This window comes from Sinocyclocheilus grahami, unplaced genomic scaffold, assembly GCF_001515645.1.
Source record: "Sinocyclocheilus grahami isolate Dianchi unplaced genomic scaffold, SAMN03320097.WGS_v1.1 scaffold362.1, whole genome shotgun sequence".
NCBI lineage: Eukaryota > Metazoa > Chordata > Actinopteri > Cypriniformes > Cyprinidae > Sinocyclocheilus > Sinocyclocheilus grahami.
Window position 1 is genome coordinate 1,163,355 of NW_015505541.1, and position 22,128 is coordinate 1,185,482.

The following is a 22,128-nucleotide window of genomic DNA, read 5'->3' on the forward strand; positions in this document are numbered from 1 at the left end:
CTCTCTCTCTCTCTCTCTCTCTCTCTCTCTCACACACACACACACACACACCCAAGTGCACCAACAGCACACACATTAACAGGATTTGCAAGGAGCATGAGATAGAAGTGTTAGCTTGTTGACAGAGGACTGGAGCACTCAATATGTTAGTGTGTGTGTGTGTGGCTGAAAGACGTTTTTCTAAAAGAAAAGACATTGTTTATATTATATTATATTACTTCATATTATATTAGATTACTTCATAATATATTATAAACAAGCACCTCAGAAAAGAATAAAGTGACTTTGTTTCTTTATTTTAAAAAGTTCAAATAAAAACTCCCCAGCGATTTACCTTTTGTACACTGTTCACTGTAAGGCAGCATAAAGACCCTCATATTTCTCTCAAAACAAAAAATAAATAAATATAGGTGACTTTATTCCTTATGAACGGAGCATGTTCCAAAACTTTAAAAAGCTGCTCCTGTCATTTATTATATTTTAAAACAAAAGCAGAATGACAGATTTGTGCGTGTTTTTCCCCTCACTGTGATACTGTGATAATGGAGGCCCTGAATAGCTTCAGACATCTGTATGTCTTTTCTTATAAGAGTACCGCATATCAGTTTACAGATTTAACACGACTGCAGTTCATGACAAATGATGGTGCATTCTTTTCCTTTAACAGAAAATGAGTTTTGAGGAACAGCTTTGAGGGACACAGCGGACGATTCTGCCTAATCGCACCACACAGGAGGCACTCCTCAGAAAACACATCTGTCCCACCATCAACCAGTAAATCTCAGGTAATACGCTTTACTTTTTGTTTGTTCTGGGCAATAAAGCTGCACTTTTACATTACTGTTCAAAAGTTTGGAATCAGGACAGTTTTTTCTTTTGGAAAGAATACTTTTATTCAGTAAAAATGCATTAAATTGATCAAAAGTGAAAGTGAAGACATGTTTAACAGATTTCAAACAAACACTATTCGTTTGAACTTTCTATTCGTCAAAAAAAATCCAGAAAAAAAGTATCAAAAGTTCCACAAAAATATTAAATAACTATATTTAACATTAACAGATGATAATATTATTTCTTAAGCAACATATCAGCATATTAGAATGATTTCTGACGGCTCATATGACACTGAATCTTGGGGTAAGGACTGCTGAGGATCCAGCTTTGCCATCACAGGAATAGACTGCATTTTAAAATATGTTAAAATAGAAAACAGTTGTTTTAAATTTTTAATAATGTGTTTACAATATTGTTTTTATTTTTTTTTTAATCTTACTGACTTCAAACTTTTGAATGATAGTGCATGTTGAATCATATTTTGTTGGCTTTGTCCTGCTTTGTTTCCTGAACAACAAAAACGTCATTATATATAAACCATTCTAGCACTAGAAGACTAGGGGTGTGTCTCAATCTGCTCCTTGGTACAGTACTAAGTACAGTACACTAACCAGGGAGTTGTCTTTGCTGTCCTGTTGTCAAAAACATTCCAGTGCACATTCATTCCCAGAATGCACCGAGCATCAAATACTTACTATATTCATGTGTTCTAAAGTCTCTCAAGTCGTAAGAAAACAGCCTTTTTGTTTTTGCTTTTAATTATCTTTCATCCCTAATGAGCAAGAGAAGCAATCTTGCCAACTTTAAAGTATTACAGAAGAATTAAAGTACTTACAAGATTTGTTGTTGTTTATGTGTTTTAATGCCTTAATACCATAATGTATGTACAATATTTATTTTTCTTGATTAAAAAAAAATCAAGACAAGTTCATACAGTATTTTGTAATAACACTGTATTTTTAACAGCTACAACACAAAGGTAAGATGATGTTTTCTAGTGTCCAGTGGATCAAGGCCCATGCAAGTACCCAAATTTGTGTTCATTATAAGCTGATTCACAACTAGGGTGCAAAATAAGACAAAGAATAGCTATATAGAGTACAATATAAACAGTGATGCATTATGGCCACATGTACCGCATGACCAATAGTTATCCGTGGTTCACAGTCTGTATTGTTCATAATAAACATATTCTTTTATCATCTATGATCTGGCTCTCATGCAGTTCAGTGCAGTTCATAACCATCCTTGCTGCAGACATGCATTTACAGTTGCTAGTAGATGGAGGTCAGGCTAATTGCTGCTTCTTTTCTCCAGATGGAGGTGGATGCAGCCGAGAAGCGTCATCGAACACGATCTAAAGGTGTGCGAGGTACAACGCACTCACATGGTATTAGCTACAGTCTCAACCTACGGTCAAATCCATTTCCCCACTTTCAATCCATAACTGAGTCTTTTATTGCCTTTCACGAATTATCACTGACGTCAGTAGCGATGAACATGGACTATTGATTAGACAGGTGAACCAGAAGAGCCCCGAAAATTAGTCTGCTCATAATAATATAATTTCATTGTGTGATGAAGCTCATGTTGAAATGTTTCCCCGCTAATTGTTCTCGCTTTTATTTTATTTTTTGCAGTTGCCGTGGAGGCCGCACAAGAGCTGTTCAGGTCAGTCTGCATACAGTGTAGGAATCATTCACTTAAAGTGAATACAGTTTGCAACCAATTTACTTGAATAATGTGATGTATTTATGAGCTAAACAGGATATTTAACTGGAAAAAAATCCAAATGTCATCATTCCAAAAAGAAAGTCGTTTTAGAGGTGAGGCAAGTTTAATATACACTCCTGTTCAAAAGTTTGGGGTCTGTAAGAGTTTTTAATGTATTTGAAAGATGTTTTTATGTTCATCAAAGCTGCTTTTTTTATTATTAAAATAATACAGTAATATTGTGAAATAGTATTGCTATATAAAATAACTGTTTTCTATTTGAATATATTATCAAATGTAATTAATTACTGGGGATAGCAACGCTGAATTTTCAGCAGCCATTATTCCAGTTTTCAGTTTCACATGAGCTTTCTGAAATTATTCTATTATACTGATTTGCTGCTCAATAAACATTTGTTATTATTATCAATGTTGAAAACAGCTGTTGCTTAATATTTTTGGGTAATTTTTAGCATTCTCTTATAAATATAGAACAGCATTTATGTGAAACAGAAATCTTTTGTAATATTATAAATGTCTTTACTGTCACTTTTACTCAATTTAATGCATCCTTGCTGAATAAAAATATTACTTTCTTAAAACTGTACTTCCCAAACTTTTGAACGTTAGTTTAATGCATTTTGTTTTTATAATTTTTTTTTTTTTTTGAGTTTTAAGCTTTTATTATTTGAAGATCAGAAATGTGTGGTAAATATGCTTGATTTTGATTTCATGTTGGTTTTCAAGAAGCATGGGATTGTTTTTACATGTCTAATTTATAGTTACCTAGTACAAAGAAGTGACAAACATTTAAAAAAAAAAAAACACCGGGAATTGGACTTTCTTGAGGCGGTTTGCTCACAGATGCTATCTCACCTTGCAATTTCTGTCTTTAAAGACAGAAAAACAGGTGTATGATGCAATGTGCATTTCTGTTCAAGGTGGCATCTAAGTGTAATTTTGCTAATTGATATTTTTCGATGTGATTTATCTAATATGGCAAGTACTACAGGCAGAACCTATAAATAGACCTTTCATTGTAATTGCCTTCAGTGAGAACATATGATTCTCCCAATTAGTATTAGTAAATATCCCTGCACTCCTAATGAAATCATGTATCATAATGAGAGTGAATGGCCTATTTTTCCTCCAGGCCAGTGAGTCATTTTACTCATATCTGCCCGTCACTTTTTCCCCTGCATATCTTTCCCTTAAGCACAATTTACAGGCCTCCTAAATGGCAGCATTTTCCTCATTAAGAATGGTTTAACACCCACGCTGTTGTTTAAAAAGGCTCTTTTTTATATTTTCTGGCTACGTGTCCAATTACAATGACAGCGGCAGAGACACAAGGGTGTGTGACTGTGGGAGTGTGGTATGACCACTTTCCAGAGGCGGCTCTCTACTATGTCATCTTTATTATGGTATCAGACTGAGAGGAGAAGTGAAATTCCCTCTATTGTCTCTCTCTCTCTCCTTCCCAATCATCAGGGCAATCTGCTTCATCAGCAGGTCCAGGCCTGTAGCTGCAGGCATCTTTAACACCACTTACACTCACTGATAGGTCACCTGCTTGATCAGACACAGATCCCTAGCCAACATCATCAAGGGGAGATGCAACTAGGGCAAGGCTAGACATGTTCCCACTCAATTTCCTACTCTTTTGCTCAATTTTAAAACATGCACAATTGACTTCAATTTCAAGACTAAATGCAATGTTGGCAAAACTACTCGGAAGCTTGCTTTCCAAACTACATGCGAATCAAAATTTGAAGCAAGTTGTCAGAACTCCACTCTTTTCCAAAAAGTAGTTTTGTAGTTATACCACAAACTACTAACAGAAAGTCAATATCTGTCACAATGAAGATACTTCAGAGTAACATTGTTTTTAGTATATAACCTCCAATTATATTATTGATTACTTCATCAGAGAAATAAAAAAAATAAATAAAAAAAACTAAAATACAGACAAATTTTCAGGATTTATATTATATTATATTATATTATATTATATTATATTATATTATATTATATTATATTATATTATATTATATTATATTATATTATATTATATTATATTATATTATATTATATTATATTATATTATATTATATTATATTATATTATATTATATTATATTATATTATATTATATTATATTATATTATATTATATTATATTATATTATATTATATTATATTATATACACTATCATTGAAATGTTTGGGGTTGGTAACATTTTGTTTTTGTTTTTGAAAGAAGTCTTTATGTTCACCAGTGCTGTATTTATTTGTTTAAAACTGTAATATTGTGAAAAAATATTACAATTTAAAATAACTGTTTTGTATTATAGTATATTTTTTTAAGTAATTTATTCCTGTGATGCAAAGCTGAATTTTCAGCAGATATTACTCCAGTCTTTAGTGTCACATGATCCTTCAGAAACCATTCTAATTTGCTAATTTGATGCTGTAGAAACATTTCGTATTATTATCAATTTTTAAAAGGTTGCTGCTTTCAGGAACATTTGATGGAAAGTTCAAAAGAACTGCATTTATTTGAAATTATTTTAAATCTGTTGTAACATTATAAAAGATTTTAATGTCACTTTTAATTATTTTTCTATGTTGGTAGTGTATAAATACTTCCGTTCAATAATACAAATATTACAAAAGTGTACGTTTTCTAGTTTATTTTGTGTGAATGCACAATTCAAGGATGCTGCTCACAAATGTGACTTTTGATAGACACAAAAATATGACTGCCAATAAAAGTAAATGCTTAATGAATACTTTAGGCAATCAGTGATACTGTAACTAATGTGGGTAGTTTTATGTTAATGACTAGGATACTGGTTTGCTGCTCTGACCCCGAGCTCGAGCGGGGCAGGAGTTCTAAACTTGGCCAGCTTTTAACTGGCCATGGATCTAAATGGAGCAGCCAGAGAGTGATATACAATATGAAATATGAAATATGGAGCCTGGTGAGTCATCGGCCTGGAGGACACTGGGAGCTCTCTAAATCTGTAATGAAGGCTGATGTGCCACGGTTCAAACATAGTCAGCAAGAACGAGCGTATGTGTGTGTCTGTGTGCGCATGTGTGACGTCAGTCTTGTATTAATTATTTCTCTCGTCTGCAGCTGTCCCACACCTGGATGTGATGGAAGTGGACATGTCAGCGGCAAATACGCCAGACACAGGAGGTAAGAACCAACCTCTCATTCATATGAATGTGTGCCCAGCCATGAAAGTCTCTTTAAGGCTGGGAGAATGAAAGCTCTTAGCCACATACAGAAAAGCTCAAGACCCATAGCGAAATTAAGTCAATTGAATTTGAATAAGGCCTACTTTCTTTTCTTTATATACATCCTTTTACCAGCCAAAAGTTGTGAAAGTGCAGTTAAAAGATGTGAAACTGCAATGAAACAGAGCTGGCATTTACTAAAGTGAAGCGTTTTAACAAAGTATGATATGTTTTCTGGATTGTAAAGAATTAAATAATTTAGTGGAATGGTTTACTTCAGTACTTACAGTACATTACTAGCCCTCAGTATTAGCATTTTTTGCTTGGACTGTTAGCTTGCAACACAGCTTTACCGCTTTGAATGAAGCTGCTGTAGACTTAAAGAGATAGATCAATCAAAAATGAATCTGTATGATTCAAGGCTATAGGCTTTTATTCACATTTAGCACTGATCAACTCACATACATAGAGCTCATTAAATATGAGGTTAAAAGAACCTCTTTTCTTTTTTCTCATTATGAACTTGTTGAACTGATAACATTTTGGTGGAATGGACTTTCAGATGGAAGGACAGAAATCTCCTAGGTTTTATTAAAAATATATTTTACGTTTCAAAGATGAACAAAAGTCTTATGGGTTTGGCGCGACTTGAAGGTGAGTAAATGAAGACAATTTTCATTTTTGGGTGAACTGTCCCTTTAAAAACAGATATAAATGGACAATGGGTCTATTGCTAACTCTCATTAGCATACATCAGGAATACATGGAGGCTATCTGATGATAGGCGCGACATCATTAATATTGTAATCAGCTTGTCAAGTGTCTAGCAAGATTGTGCTGTTTGTTTCTTTGACAAAAAGCCTTTTTGAGGACAAATTGTGCAAGCAAGACAAATGGCACAGTGTCACTAACAGGCAACTTGAGTTAATTAATGTGTATACTTTAACATTGATATAAGTTGAACGGTTTAAAGGTTATTATTGCACTAGAACCAGTTTCTTCGCATACGAAGATAATAACCTCTGATTTGACAACTGTTGTCAAAGTCACTCTCAGTCTGTTCAACTTCCATGTTTAACAGTCTCTCCTCTTGATGCTATTTACTGTACCTCAAAAGAAAGATACAAAACAAGAAAGGCAGAACAGAAAAGATTGATGGATACGTCTACTCTGTCACCCCATCAGCCAAGCCCTGCGAACCACCAACCAGAATTGCATTTCTGCAACAGACAAATAGTACCTCCAGCAGACCTCTCACTGAAAAGGCAGAGAGAGGGTCGAGAGAGTGATGAATTACCCCCAAATGAGAGGGTGGGGAGAGAACGGCGCTCCGACTGTGCTGTCAGAGCATGCTAACATTTGGGGGGCATTTGTGGGAACATTGTGGGAATGGCAGGGTTGTAATGAGGACACTGCGTTACCTGTGCAGGCTACGCAGCGTCTGCCGCCCTTTACCACTCCATTAAAAAGTAATAATGACAAAACAACAACCGTGTTTGTCTCCTGCGGCATACATTGGGTTATATCACAGCAGAGGTTCACACCCCTAATGTATAGCTGCCCTGATGGGGGGGATGAACTGATGTAATGTATACATTGTAAGTTTATGTATTGTAATGGCTTCTCAGGGCAAAACATTATAGAAAGTTGATGTGTACATCAGCCTTTTGCGCTTCATTGCACACACACATCTCACAAAATTTAACTTCAGGGGTATGACAGCTTCTTACTGGGGTAGTACTCTTAAAGGGACAATTTTGTACATTATTTACCCTTAAAATAGTAGTACCTTAAGGGTGCACATTACTATTCTAAGGTACTAATATGCACCTTTTAAGGGTAGATAAGGTACAAAGTTGTCCCTTCAAGGATACTGTCCTACTGACAAGCTGTTGTACCCTTGAAGGTAAACATTTTTTGCATATTTTTCTGACAGTGTGTGTAAGGGATTTATTTTGTAATAAATCACTGGCTCGTTACCAAATAGGTGAACATGAAATATTCATTTGAATTATAGTCATATCGTAATTATTCCTGTATATTATTGTAATGCTTTTTCTAAAATAAAAATTGTACAAAACAATTGGCCTAGCAATAAAACCAGAAAAATTAATAAATACCGCAACAACATTATAGTAACATTAAAGTCGCAATGAAACGGAAGTAGCGACAGATCTATTGCAATTAACAACCGAGTGTCTGTGGAGTGATTCGGAAAAACATGAAAGTAGTGCTGGTTTCAGTTACCCAGATTATTGACCTAATATGCAATGCTATAGACAACAGTGGATATTAGTAAACAAAGTGTTTGCAGTGTTTAATTAAAACGATAAGATTGCTAAAGGTGCAGCCACATTAGCAAAATTTCAACGCAATTTCACAGGTCTGTTGTTAATAGTGTGCAATGAAAGAAGCACAACTCACAAAGAAGTCACTTTCAAACCAAGCAGCTTTCTGTTGGTCAATGGTCCTCATTGACTTCCATAGTTTGGAAAAAAATACTATACTATAAGTCAGTGGGGACCAACTGAATGTAAACTAACCCTTTAACTCTTTTATTGCATTTAATAAATATTAGAAGCAATCAGTAAATATAAATTACATGACATTTGCCCAGTAGTTGCAAAGCAAAGTGGGCACTAAAGTGGGCAAATTAAGTTCTTAAAATTTAATTGTTAAGCCCCAAAAGTGGTAAGACAAATTTAGAAATGCTATGTTCCTCATAATTATAATGGCTGCTGCAGTGGACCATTGGTGTTGCATTCATGTTAAAATGTTAGAAATAACATAAAAGGTATCATTTAATGTGCCATTTTCTCGTCATCTAAAAATACCCACCTTTACACCCTCCGTGTTGCATACTCTTCCTAAAAACATGTTATCTGCACATTCTCCATTTTAATATATCCCTTTTAGCAAACGCAGAGACTCGTAATAAGAGGATGTGTCAGTACAGGTGTGACTGCTATGATTTTAACAGGGTTTAGTAATTGCTTTGTGCAAATCATGTTTAGTGCCCCTTTTCTCTCTCTTTCTCTTTCTTTCTTTCTCTCCTCCTCCTCTCCATCTGTGACTCTCTCTCGTTCCACTTTCCTATTTTCTATTCCTCTCCGCGCTCCTCCTCCTTGTTATCTTCCCCACATCCTGGCTCTTTGTTCCTCTACCTTTCCCTTACTCCTTCTGCGGCTCTCTTTCCATCCCTCTTTCCAGTCTTCTTTCTCCTCCTCCCTCTTTCCCTCCCTTTCTGATGGATGACTCACGTAGGCTGAAGCCCAGGGCTGTATAATTCAGGGCTTGACAGGTAGCACTCACTAAAAGAATGGGAACTGAGCCAAGAGCTGGTGGCAGCGGCCAGAGAGTGGTATAGACGTATGCTTGCTCTCGCTCTCGCTCTCTCCCTCGTTTTTTTCCCATCAATATAACACCCTGCCTGCTTTCCCCGCTCTATACAAGTCTGGTCTCTCCTCCTTTGTGGTAGCCACAGTGCACAGATTTTAATGCCAGCCTCTTTCATCCACCATTGTATTTTCTCCCACCAGAAAAACAAAGAGACAATGTAGATGTGGTGTTTTGTAAGAGAATATGTGAAGTGTGAAAGGCCAACACATGGCTAAGGATGGAAAAAGCATGTTGTACTAAAGCTGGTGGGAGAGACCATGAAAACCTGCACAATTCATGCATTCAAATGAAGGATAACCATATATTTCTGATAATAAACAATGTACCTTGAGGAGTCAGTTAATTCTTTTTTAGAAATGAGGCAACGAGGGAAAAAAACAGCTCTCAAAGAGTAAAGTTTGATTCAGCTGGGACACTGTTGTTTGTTTTCATTGAGAAATGGTCTGAATGACTGTTGAGAAAGGAACATTAATGAGTTACGCAGTTCAACTTTGCTCTCAAACAGCTGTTTGGTTGTGCCACAAATTGTCATTCATAAAAATTCACAGTGGTTAAAACAAAACAGATGTGTTTAAATGCCAAAAAGATGTTTGAATCAAAGAGGGACTACCTTAACAGCTTCGAAATGATCAGAATGCATCAAATGTCTGCTGTTTTGAAAGTACCATAGCATATTTTTAGAGCTGCCATCTCCATTTTTAGTTTTTTTTTTTTTTTTTTTGTACTGGGAATAGTGCCACTTTCAAAATTTGCAGTAACAAAGTATTCCGAGTCTCTGCAATGGTTACTTAAGAACCACTCACATGTAATACGCTATTTGCACTAATGGAGTGTTTTATCAACATTAAAGTCTTTTGGCTTGAATGGAAGTCAATGGAACTACGACCACAGCCATTCGATTGTTGAGACAGAGCTGCTGATGGATCCCTTTGTCTTTTCCCTTCTCAAGAGTTTATTGAGATTTAGCATGATCGACGCTTACAGACGGTGTTCATTTATAGCCTTAGGCCATAATTTACACCTTCGTTCTATGTAGCATGGAGAAATCATGTTTGTGTGCCGTTAACTCACCAGCAGCATGCAAACAGATGGGCTCTGGACTGTGTAGGCGGCACATGCAGTTTTGTCCTCTGTCTTCTCTTCTCACTCACTCGCTTTTTTTGATGGGTTTTCGGGATGCAGCAGTCTATGCAGTCTGTTGGCTTCATGCTCGTCAAGTCATTCTAAATTATCTGTGCTATACATGCCGAGGGCTTGTTTGTTATTTGTGAGGGGTTTGTAATTCGCCCAAACTGTTAATTCAACTGTGAGGCTGAGCCAGATGTCTCTTTCATATACTGTAGTCAGACAGTGCTAAACAATATACAACAGGATATTTCCAACTTTTTTTTAACCATGGGACCTTTTCATAACCTCAAAGTGTAAAATCTTTTATTCTTAACTAACAGCTGTTGTGTTGGAATATTTCATATTTGAATATTTTTGTAACTTCTAATATAGTTTTTCATATTGTGGTCAGTTCTCAAATTTAATTGGCTGTGCAGCACTCTGTGAATGTTGATGTGGAGTCCGTTGATACACTGTTTGTATCATGCCGCTTGTCTGCTTTTGCATGTTCCAAAAAGACAGTGACTCTTTCTGCGAGTTACATTGATATGGCAGTAGGTGGTGCCAAGTGACTATCTTTGTGTGTGAGTCATTGATTGATTGATTTAGTTGATTCATTCATTAAAACTGATTCCTTAAGGAACAAAAGTGACTGGCTGATTTCAGAATTGCATACTATTGCACACTACTCTTACTTATTCTGCCATATCTTTATATGACAGAAATATTAATAGTTGTATTATAGTATGCTCTTATGAATTTAGCAACTGTCTTCGAGTCAGTCATTGAATCATTCATTCAGCCGATTTGTTCGATAACACTGATTCATTTAGAAACAAAACAAGTGACTGTTTGAGTTTGCAATACCATACTAGCTAGGGTGACCATACGTCCTCTTTTCCCCGGACATGTCCTCTTTTTGGACCCAAAAAAAATGCATCCGGCCGGGATTTCTAAATCGCCCAAAATGTCCAGGATTCGGCTTTTGCTTTCTACAGTCGCCATGCATTGTGTACATTTTTTGTAGCCTATTAAAGCCCTTTTCTTAATCTCGTTCCCAATTTCTGACCATTACCGCCTGCTCCCACAAACATTCTAATACTGTATATAATTTCCGCGCATCAGAGAGCCGCTATCAATATGCAGAATATTGAAATCACTTTGGATGCAGGGTTGCCAAATCCGCATTTCTTCCAAGGAATTGGGCTGATTTTAAACTGTTGCGAAGGGTTGATTTTCTCCCGTGGGTTACAGGTTTGAAATATTGCATTAATTACATTTGACTGAAATGCTTGTATTGAAACATTTTGCATTCTACCTATGATAAAACTGTGGTAGATGTTAAGTTTTGTGAAGGATGCATGGACACTGGTAGGACGCCTTTTAGCTGTGTTTATGACCAATCTGCAAAATGGTATGTATGTAAAATATGTATTTTAGGTATGGAAATGACATATTTGGGGTTTTGATATGGGATATGGTCATTGCACTACTTTTGGGGATTCTTTAACCCCCCACTATTCCCCCCACCCCGTCTGCATTCTGCCCCACAATGTCCTCTTTTTTGACAACTAAAATATGGTCACCCTAATACTAGCATATTACTCTATTTCTGCCATATCTTTATATTATAGAAATAGTAAGAGTAGTATGCTAGTATGCTGTTCGAAATTCAGTGATTGTATTTATGAGTCAGTCATTGAATCATACATTCAATAGCACAGATTAATTCAGAAACCAAACAACTGACTGGCTGAATTTTGACCTTACACATTGCCATACTACTCTTGATAATTCTGCCTTCATACAGCAGAAATAATAAGGACAGTATTTTATTAAGCTCTTCTAAAGTGAGCCATTTTATGAGTAAGTCATTGAATCAGTCGCTAATCTGAATAATTAAAAACGCTGATTCTTTCAGAATATAGCAAGTGACATTTATGAGTGATTCATAGTGAATGGTTGCCTGTGTATGCCTTTATAATGATGTACTTCTATTACTAGAATAAGTCTGGCTTTTTTGTCAGATATGTTGTGTTTTCAATATAATGGCTTTGGTTTGTGAAGAAACTGAAAAAAATATTTTGAAATATCCTTCAGAAATCCATTTGCACTCTCACCCATTACTTGCACTGTAATTTTTGCTCAAAATTCATATATTTTCCTTGGCTATTTTAGACAGAACCCAGTTTGCTATACACACATATGTTTCAGATGTGTGTATCTGTGCATCTGTATGATCTTAACCCATGCAACACATCTTTATTACTAAGAGAGCTGCTTTTCCCATCGGATAAATCCTGTAGTCAACACCCAGAACAGAGTTTCCCTCTGTCTGCATCACATCTGATATCTCACGTAGATCCGAACCTGTGTGAATGGCAGACTTATGCCTCCGAAGACCACGGCGAGATGTAAAACCCTGCTCCAGGGTCAGACTTGACGAGCCTCTGCAGTAAATTGAACCGCCAAGGACATAATCACTGCAAACAGCCTCTCGGTGTGTGTGGTAGTGTGATTGCACGGCGTGTTTTTAGGCAGAGGGGGACCGGGCTCCGCAGTGACAGAGAAGGCAACTGAGCTGCAGAGACAGAAAGAGCCCTGCAGAATGCACAACACCAGCACCTCCTTTGTTCTGCTTTTTGGGAGGGCGCAGAATGAAGGGAGGTTAGCAGGGAGATGTCTGTCAGGCTCAGAATCACTGATCTCTCTCTCTCTCTCTCTCTCTCTCTCACTCTGTCTGTCTGCTCAAATGGCAAATCCCACTCCTGAGGGCGAGATCACCATGGTGACAGCGCCTTGCCACGCATGCCTGTGGATGCTGCAGTGTAGGAGCGCAGAGGAGCTGCACGCTTCTATGGCAACTCAAACACGAACAGCCAGCTGTAGCTGCTGAATTCGCCTCCACGGCCCTATAGTGTCACACTCTGCGAGAACGTACCTGGTGCCACAGCAGCCAGAATCCACGACAGACCCCAGCCTGAACGTGCTCTTTGTATTCGGGCCAATTAAAACCAAAGAGCATTTCTGCTGGCTAATCTGAGGTCCCTTATTGTAACAGAACGACTATTTGAAGACTTTTAATTAAAAAATAATCGCATGTTTTTAGAAACAGACGGAGAAATTATTCTCGTTCATCATTCTGCCACTTTGAGAGCAATATTTGCAGTGTTATTATGACGGTAGCTGTGGACATGATCAGACGGAGCAGGTCCGGGCTAATATTCTGGCCATTGCTGGTATTAGTCAAGTTCATCAGAGGATTTGTCCACCAGGAGCTGTCTGAAGTCATTATTTCTCCTGGCAGTTCTGAAAGGCTCGCAGCTCTCTCTCTCTCTCTCTCTCTCTCTCTCTCTCTCTCTCTCGGCCATAATTACCTTAGTCCCACTCAAAGCCTGCCTCCGCCGCTCCCGTATTCAAATGTGGTTTAATTACCTGTGGAATTTTAATTGGCGTGGCCTGCCAGTGGGAAACGCGAAGGTGTCCAAGGTCATTCCGAGTTGTTCGCGAAACGCTCTCACCCACACAGACGACACTGGCTGCCTGCCAGCACAACACACCATCGCATAGAAGACCAGCCTCTATAACCAGCACCTGCTTCAAACAATAAAACAATAAAGAGAAAATGGGCACCTCACACCAACAGGCCGACTGATGCATTGTAGGGTTATGAGGTTGAAAAATTTGATTTTGTGGACTCTTTTAGGACAGAGTAGAGAATATGTAATTGTTACCATGGTTATTATTACTACTGTAAAAGCGTAATTAATAGGCCTGGTTTTGACACAAATTTCATGATTCGATTTGATTATAACTCACAAACATTCGATTCAATCCGATTTCCGATTCAATTCAATTCAATTCAATTATCAGGTACAGTACATGCCAAATTTTCTCAAGGAAAAAAAATCTTTCAACTAATGCTGTAAAATACACATGAAAGTCATTTGGTACTACTTTACTTTAATACTGAAGGTTAAAATTAACAATTACATTTTTTATAATAATAATTGATAGTTAATAACAACTATTTCTACTCCAATTCTTTTTTTTTTTTAAACATACATATTTAAATGATGGCTAAAAACTTGACGGATTTATTCAAACATAAATTAAACATCGAAGAACAGTAAAAATTATAATAAATATGTTATATGGTGCATATATTTAGCAAAATGCTCCTCTCTAGAGTTCTTTTTTTCTAGCTGACTAACAACTTTATGGTCACCGAATATGTTTGTTTTTTGAGGTAAATGTGATGCTATGTGACAATGTTTAAAAGCTGTTATTTTGACATCTTTCCACAGTCGAAACACTAAGTTATTGAATACATGACAGGATACAGATTTCAGTTAGTTGCTCTCTTTCTTTTAACATACCTTCAGATGTTTATTCATGTTTATTTTGTGCTGAAACTGATATTAAAGTGGAGGAGATGATCAGTTCACATGCACTTTGCGCTGCCGCTATAGCGATCTGACACTCCACATTAAACAGCGCCAAAATGGTATTTATTGTTTGAATTTTAAATCTGTGGCTTTGTTTCATATCAAAAGTAACAAAGGCTAGACTAATCGATTCTCGGGATTTAAGAATCGATAGTGTTTCGTAAATATGAGGATTGATAAAAATCGAGAAATCAATCTTTTTTTATCCAGCCCTAGTAATTAATTAATGATTGTTACAGTGCAGAGTTTAAGGACTCGATTTGCTTTAATCTGTGAAATATTTATAATATAATTTTTACATTTTACTTATTTATAATACTGATATATTGCTGACATTTGAAAAATTTTATTTTAATTATCCAAATTAACTACCATAATGTGACTGATACCAACCACAGGTGTATTATTGTAATCGTAATTGTAACAAGTATGGTATATTATTGTTTTAAAGGGGTCATATGATGTTGCTAAAAAGAACATTATTTTGTATATTTGGTGTAATGAAATGTGTTTATGTGGTTTAAGGTTCAAAAAACACATTCATTTCCATATACTGTACATTATTGTTTCTCCTCTATGCCCCGCCTTTCTGAAACGTGTCGATTTTTACAAAGCTCATCGGTCTGAAAAGCGAGGTGTGCTTTGATTGGCCGAAGCTATCCAGTGCGTTGTGATTGGCCGAATACCTCAAGCGTGTGACAGAAATGTTACACCCCTTACCATATTGTGATGCCTTGTCCCAGCCGGAGCGAGGAGACAAAACATGAAAACCCATTATAAACGAGGCATTTGTTGCATCCAGTGGGGACATAATTACGGATTATAATGACTTATACTGTCTTTTTACGCGTTGCATTGCATTGTGCCGCGTAAACATAAAACCATGTCTACATTTGTGATCGGAGAAATGACAAACTACAAACGCTACTCTACACTGCTCAAAACTCGCGTTTGAATCGTCAGTGGAAAATTCTTTCAATATAAAATACGTACTTACAGTCTGTGAGTCAGAACAGCAGGCATTGTAGTCTACTCTACCAGGATCAGGAAACAGTCCTCCATAAAAGGCGCTGGACACAACAGAATATTTGGGTTGAAATGTTCTGGAACAGTGTTGTAAATACAACTTAACCACTGATTTCTAGTCGTGTCCTCTTTTGGAAGGCCAAACGAAGTAGTTTCGCTTTCACAACGAAACACAGCATCACACACGGCGGGCTAGAGTGAGTGGAGGCCGGAAGCCTAGAGTGAGCAGCGGCCGGCGGCCTAGAGTGAGCGGAGGCCGGCTTGAGTGAGCGGTGGCAGGCGGGCTTGTGGCAACCACATGTGGCAACACCGGGCTGGACTCCGCTTCGTCCACGGTGAAAGCCCATTCGGCAATCCACAGCGCAAAGTTGATGTATGTCCTCAGCGACCAGCACGGATTTCGTCCTCTTTTGGAAGGCCAAACAAAGTAGTTTCGCTTTCACAACGAAACACACAGCACCTTCACGACATGCGGCAGCAACAACAATACTACAGCGAGAATAGAAGTTACGCTTTCTTTCTTTGCGTGAACATTTGGGTGGCGTTATGCAAATCTTCCCACATCGTGACGTAGACATGTTGTGGGCGTGTTAGAACGAGCCGTTTTAGGTAGGCGTGGTTGACTCTTAACTTTTATAAAGAATATCTCTTAAGATTTGAGACTTAAGTCTTTGCAAATTTACAGATCTTCTTTATGCACCAAGAGCTTGTAACACTCCAAAGAGAAAGGAAAAATTGTAATCGTATCATATGACCCCTTTAAACTTGATTTCCATGCCATTTTTTTTTCAGGCCAAACCCTCGTCGGTTATACAGTATTATAAGTCGCATACAAATATTTATTGCCAGCAGCCCTCACTCCACATTTTCTGGTTTGTGCACATTAAGGCAGTATCTGAGGATGAGAAAGATAACTGCCTGCAAAAGGATCTGAATTTAGAATGTTTCACAGTCCGATGAGTCCTGACCAAGCACAAGAGCCACTAGAACAGGTTATAAAAACACAGCTCACGTTTTGATTGTCCTCTCGTCATTCAAAATGTGTGTGAGTGTGTGTGATTGCTTATTTTTCTGATTCTAGGCAACCCAGTTTATCTACAAAGCCTCACTCTACTGTGAATTTCAAATCCCAGTTGTTAACTGAGCTGAAGGTTTGAGGTTATGACCTAAAGGAAGCTTGAGGATAAGGTTAAATGAATAAAAGTATTAGCAATCAGAAATACACTTTGAAAAAGACCCTCAATGTTCTTTTGTCCTTGTAATAGCTCAAAATCACAGTATCAGATATATAAATATATGTAAATATATATTTGATTTGTTTCTGAGATTCATAGCAAATGAAAAAAATAGACAACTCTATGCATTAAAGGTTTTTTTTTTTTTTTTTTGCAATTCAGAAATAATTTTCCCCAGGAGCCAGATTATGTTCAGCAACACAGGACTTTTCTTCTTTCTCACATATTACACATTATCATAGATTATACATCATTGAATTAGTCAAAAGCTCAACTTTTTTTTACTCAAATGTATTGTTCAGGTATGTAAGCCTGGGGGTCAACTTTCATCATAAAGCCACAAATAAACCCATTTTGTATGAAAACGGAATAATTGATTCAAAGCATGGCACGTTCAAACCAAATATAATTGCACATGCTGTTTTAGGGCAATTAAAGTGGAATTTCTGAAAACATAATGATTATTATGGGATTTGTATAATTGAGGGCTAAGGCTAGAATGAGTTTTGCCTTGTTTATATTTTGGAGGATGAGTCTCATAAACGAGTCTTGGTGGTTTAGGAATAGCACTGTCTTGTGGGACCAGAGTTCAAGCAGCACACGCATTTACATGAATAAATGTGCCAGTGATTATTAATGCTTTGTTATGTCTTAAACAATTCTAATACTTCTTATCTCTGAGGGCTGAGCTTTGGCACAGACACTCTTCACAGATTCAAGGTAATTTTTCAGAACTGTTGCACATAATTATCTTGGTTTTTGTTTTCTTTTTGTTGTGCAGTGTGTATGGATGCCCCTTGGCTAAGAAAAGGAAAACTCAAGAGAAACCTCCGCAGGAGCCAGCTTCCAAACGCCGTCCATTTCTAGCCATGGCTGATGGAGAGCCCACCATGTATGAAAGCTATGAGGCCATGGAGGAGGGAGAGGAGAGGGAACAGGAAGAAGTAGAGGAAGTGGAAGAGGAGGAGGAAGAAGGGGACGATGAAGAAGAGGAGTGCTCAGATGACAATGAGGAACCGGGAGAGGAAGAAGAGGACGAGGAAGAAGATGGAGAGGTGGAGAGAGAGGAGGTAGAGGAGATAGAGCAAATGGAGGAAGAGGTAGAAGAAGATGAGGAAGTTGTGGAGGAGGATGGGGATGATGAAGAACAGGAAGATGATGAAGAGGAGGACGATGAATATGAGCATGAAGAAGAGGAATACTATGAAAATCTGAGTCATCAGCAAGGTAAGGCTTTTTAAATTGATTGCATATTCTACTAACATTTTCTAGAATGTTTGTGTAGTTACTGAGACAATGTTCTTAAAACATTAAATAAAAAAGTATGTATGTTTGAAAAATCCAATTTCTTACTTGATTAATTAACTCATGGATATGTTTTTTTTTTTTTTTTTTTTAATGGTAAAACTTTATCAAGTCTGATAATGTTGAAAGATTATTCTATTCATGTTATTACAAGATTTTTCAGAGAAGCTTTAAATGTTTTTCCTTGGTTATACAAACATTCTGGAAAATGTCAGTAGGAAATGTAATGTTTAGAATCGACAGAAAGACATTGCTCTGACACACAGAATGCCTCATGAAATATGAATCAAGGGCAGCTTATTGTAGGTCAACTGACATTTCAGAGTATAATTGATAGAATATGCAGTCATTAAAGTCAATGTTTTATTTCTTAAATTGCCTGTTTTAGTTTCAAGTCATACAGTATGTGTAATTTGCTGAATCAGAATGAAATCTACATATACCCTGCTGAGAATGGCCGGCCTTCGCCATCCTAATTAATGTAAATTTTACAGCATGGAACAATCCAACTCCCCTTTTGAAACTGAGGGAAAGCAGATGTGACTGCTTCCTTAGTATGCGTCTCACCCTCATTCTCTGGTGTCCTCAATCGCTTGTGACAGTGCTTCCAGAGTAATAGAGAGAGGAGGCTCTCTGAGTTATTAACTTTGGCCCTCCTCCACACACGCACAACGCCGTTCCAGGAGGTGTCAAATACACTCAGCCCCCACCCCTCCCTGGTGAAAATGGGCTCCTCCTGAGGATATTTCTGGCTCCAGAAACAGAGCACCTCATCCGCTGCTTATCCCTGCAGTCTCATCCGCCTCTGTCCCAAATACTAGCAACACTAATATCTTTTCAGTACAACTGAGAGGCTTTCAGAGCAGCCTGTGCTGCTTACATGTTATCGAACACGAATATGTCTTGTGAAACATTTAAAAGGCTGCCTGATGATTCATGTACCATATTGCAGTTTCTCTCAAATTCATCTGTTTCTTTTGCCGAATGCTCAAATATATTTCAGCGACATAGTAGCAGTTACCATCTTGCTAAATTGCATTTGATTATTTAAATCTATTTGTACCTGTGTCATCGAGCTGTATGCGAAATCCTGGCGTGACATGTCTTAGATTTGCTGCATCAATGCTATCGTTCATGAGACGTTACATTTTCATAATGATAGTGTTCATATGGTACGCTTCAGATTATAGAGAGGACTGACATTTCGTTTGTGAATTTATCATGCCACACAAGCCGCTTGCTGTTACCAGGGTGTTTGAGGATGTATTTTTGGAGCGGTTTAGAAAATCTTAAAGGATTAGTTCACTTCCAGAATAAAAATTTCTCGATAATTTACTCAACCCCCATGTCATCCAAGAAGTTCATGTCTTTCTCTCTTCAGTCGAAACGAAGGTAAATGGAAAACATTCGAGGAAAACATTCCAGGATTTTTCTCCATATAGTGGACTTCAATGGTTTGAAGATTCAAATCGCAGTTTCAATGCATGCTTCAAAGGGCTCTACAAGATCCCAACCAAGGATTAAGAGTCTTATCTAGGGAAACGAACGGTCCTTTTCTTTTTCTTTTTTAAGTAATTTTTATGGGCTTTTTATGCCTTTTATTGAGATAGGACAGTAGAGAGACGACAAGAAAGCACTGGGAGGGGAGAGGGGAGCGGGATCGGCAAAGGACCTCGAGACAGGAATCGAACTCGGGTCACCTTGAGCGCAGCTGCGCTGTATACACGTTACGTAGGTTATGCGTGACGTAGGTGGAAGTACCGGCCCAGTGTTTACAAAGCGAACGTGCAAAGAGACAAAAGCCCTTTACAAAAAAAGGTAAAACGATGATGTTGGACGATTTTGAAGTTGGATGATAAAATGAGATTTTACCTTTTATAATCGAAGTACACAGACGAAGAACTGCTGCGCCGTGACCTTTCCAACATTACAATGTAATGCGTGAAGTCGGGGACATGCATCGCAGAGCTAGTGCAGGATGAGCATTTGTGGTTAAAAAGTATATACATTTTTGTTTTTTTATAGAACAATATAACAATACGAATAATACGAGATAAGACCCTTATTCCTCAGCTGGGATCATTTAGAGCCCTTTGAAGCCGCATTGTAACTGCAATTTGGACCTTCAACTCATTGGACCCCAAGTCCACAATATGAAGAAAAATCCTGGAATGTTTTCCTCAAAAACCTTAATTTCTTTCGACTGAAGAAAGAAAGACATGAACATCTTGGATGACATGGGGGCGAGTAAATTATCAGGAAATCTTTATTCTGGAAGTGAACTAACCTTTAAGGTTACACTTTATTTTGAATATCTACTAACTATTTATTTAGACATTCTTCTAACTATAATTACCTTTGCAACTACACGTCAACTAACTCTTATTAGCGTATTAGTAGAGTATTCGTAAACAGTTAGGTTAGGATTAGTAGAATAAGTTGACATGTACTTTCAAAGTTACTTTATAGTCTGTAGAATGTCTGTTGGAGGAACATCAAAATAGTGTTCAGACACAGACTCTTCGCTAATACTCTAAAGTTTGGTATTTGACGTAGTTGCAAAGTTATTCACAGTCAGCAGAATGTCTAAAGTGGACTTCTAAAATAAAGTGTTGTCAAATTCCTTGTAATTTTTGCATTTAACCAATAAATTGTTCTCTTTTCTCTTCAGACGACAATTATTCTAGAGGTGGACAATCAAAATCCAATCAAATAGTTGAGAAGGACAATAACAATAACAACAGCATTAACAATGAGGAGTATGAGAATTATGACGAGCTGGTGGCCAAGTCTCTTCTCAACCTTGGTAAAATCGCAGAGGATGCCGCCTACCAGGCCATGACTGAGTCAGAGATGAACAGCAATTCTTCCAACAGTGCAGGTGAGGATGACGATGAGGATGAATATGAGGGGAGTGAACAAGGAGGCCATAAGGCAGAGTTGAGTGTCGACTTGGATAGCGATGTGGTACGTGAGACCGTGGACTCCCTAAAACTTCTGGCCCAGGGACACGGAGCTGTGCTTCCTGACGAGGGATACGCAGACGCCGGGTCTGGGGATCCTGGCTCAGCTGGCCACACTAACGGACGGGGCCAGACGGAGGAGAGCGAGGAGGAAGTGTGTCTCAGTAGCTTGGAGTGTCTGCGCAACCAGTGCTTCGACTTGGCCCGCAAACTCAATGAGACCCAAACGTCCGAGCGGTACACGATGGAGGTCCATGTGCAGCACCAGATGGAGCATCAGCATCAGCAGCATCAACAGCAGCATCAACAGCAGCAGCAGCAGCCTCCAATGCATCACATGCCCAGGTATGACAGCTGCCAGATGGACCAGCACAGACCCCTTGAGAGGAACTACTCAGACATGGTCAATCTGATGAAACTGGAGGAGCAGCTCAGCCCTGCTTCAAGAGGCTACCCCTCTAGCTGCGCCCAGGAAGGGGATGAGGACACTACGTCAGTGGCCTCCGAACGTTCCGATGAAGCTTTCGACATGACTAAAGGCAACCTGTCGCTGCTGGAAAAGGCCATTGCTCTGGAATCCGAGCGTGCCAAGGTTATGCGAGACAGAATGGCTTCAGAACAGATGGTGGCTCGGAGGGACAATCAGCGCCTTCATGGAGAGCACAGCCCAAGGCAGAGCAGCAGTGCAGAAGAACGTAGGGCCCGACTCCATCATGATGGCGCAAAAAGAGCATATTACCCTAAAGGTAAAAATAAAACTTCTAATGAGATTTTGCATTTCAGCAGAGATTTCAGTAGATAGTTCCCTTTCATTATACAGAATATGTAAGCCATATTCTGCCACTGAGGAAACA

At 38.0% G+C, this 22,128-nt stretch overlaps 1 protein-coding gene across 5 annotated transcripts in view; it reads left to right on the plus strand.

Moving 5' to 3' along the window:
* The window catches only part of LOC107549112 (myelin transcription factor 1-like protein), a 58,761-nt gene that overhangs the window by 15,078 nt on the left and 21,555 nt on the right, over positions 1-22,128 (plus strand). For 3 of the 5 annotated variants that reach the window (XM_016230071.1, XM_016230074.1, XM_016230075.1), the window contains exons 1-5: positions 1,956-2,206; positions 2,475-2,505; positions 5,688-5,750; positions 17,788-18,233; positions 20,983-22,020. In XM_016230071.1, coding sequence (XP_016085557.1) covers positions 2,116-2,206; positions 2,475-2,505; positions 5,688-5,750; positions 17,788-18,233; positions 20,983-22,020 — 1,669 coding nt within the window. In that variant the 5' untranslated portion in view covers positions 1,956-2,115. Of the gene's footprint in view, positions 1-667; positions 786-1,955; positions 2,207-2,474; positions 2,506-5,687; positions 5,751-17,787; positions 18,234-20,982; positions 22,021-22,128 lie in introns of those variants that run through there. The other 2 variants (XM_016230073.1, XM_016230072.1) reach the window with 2 other exon arrangements.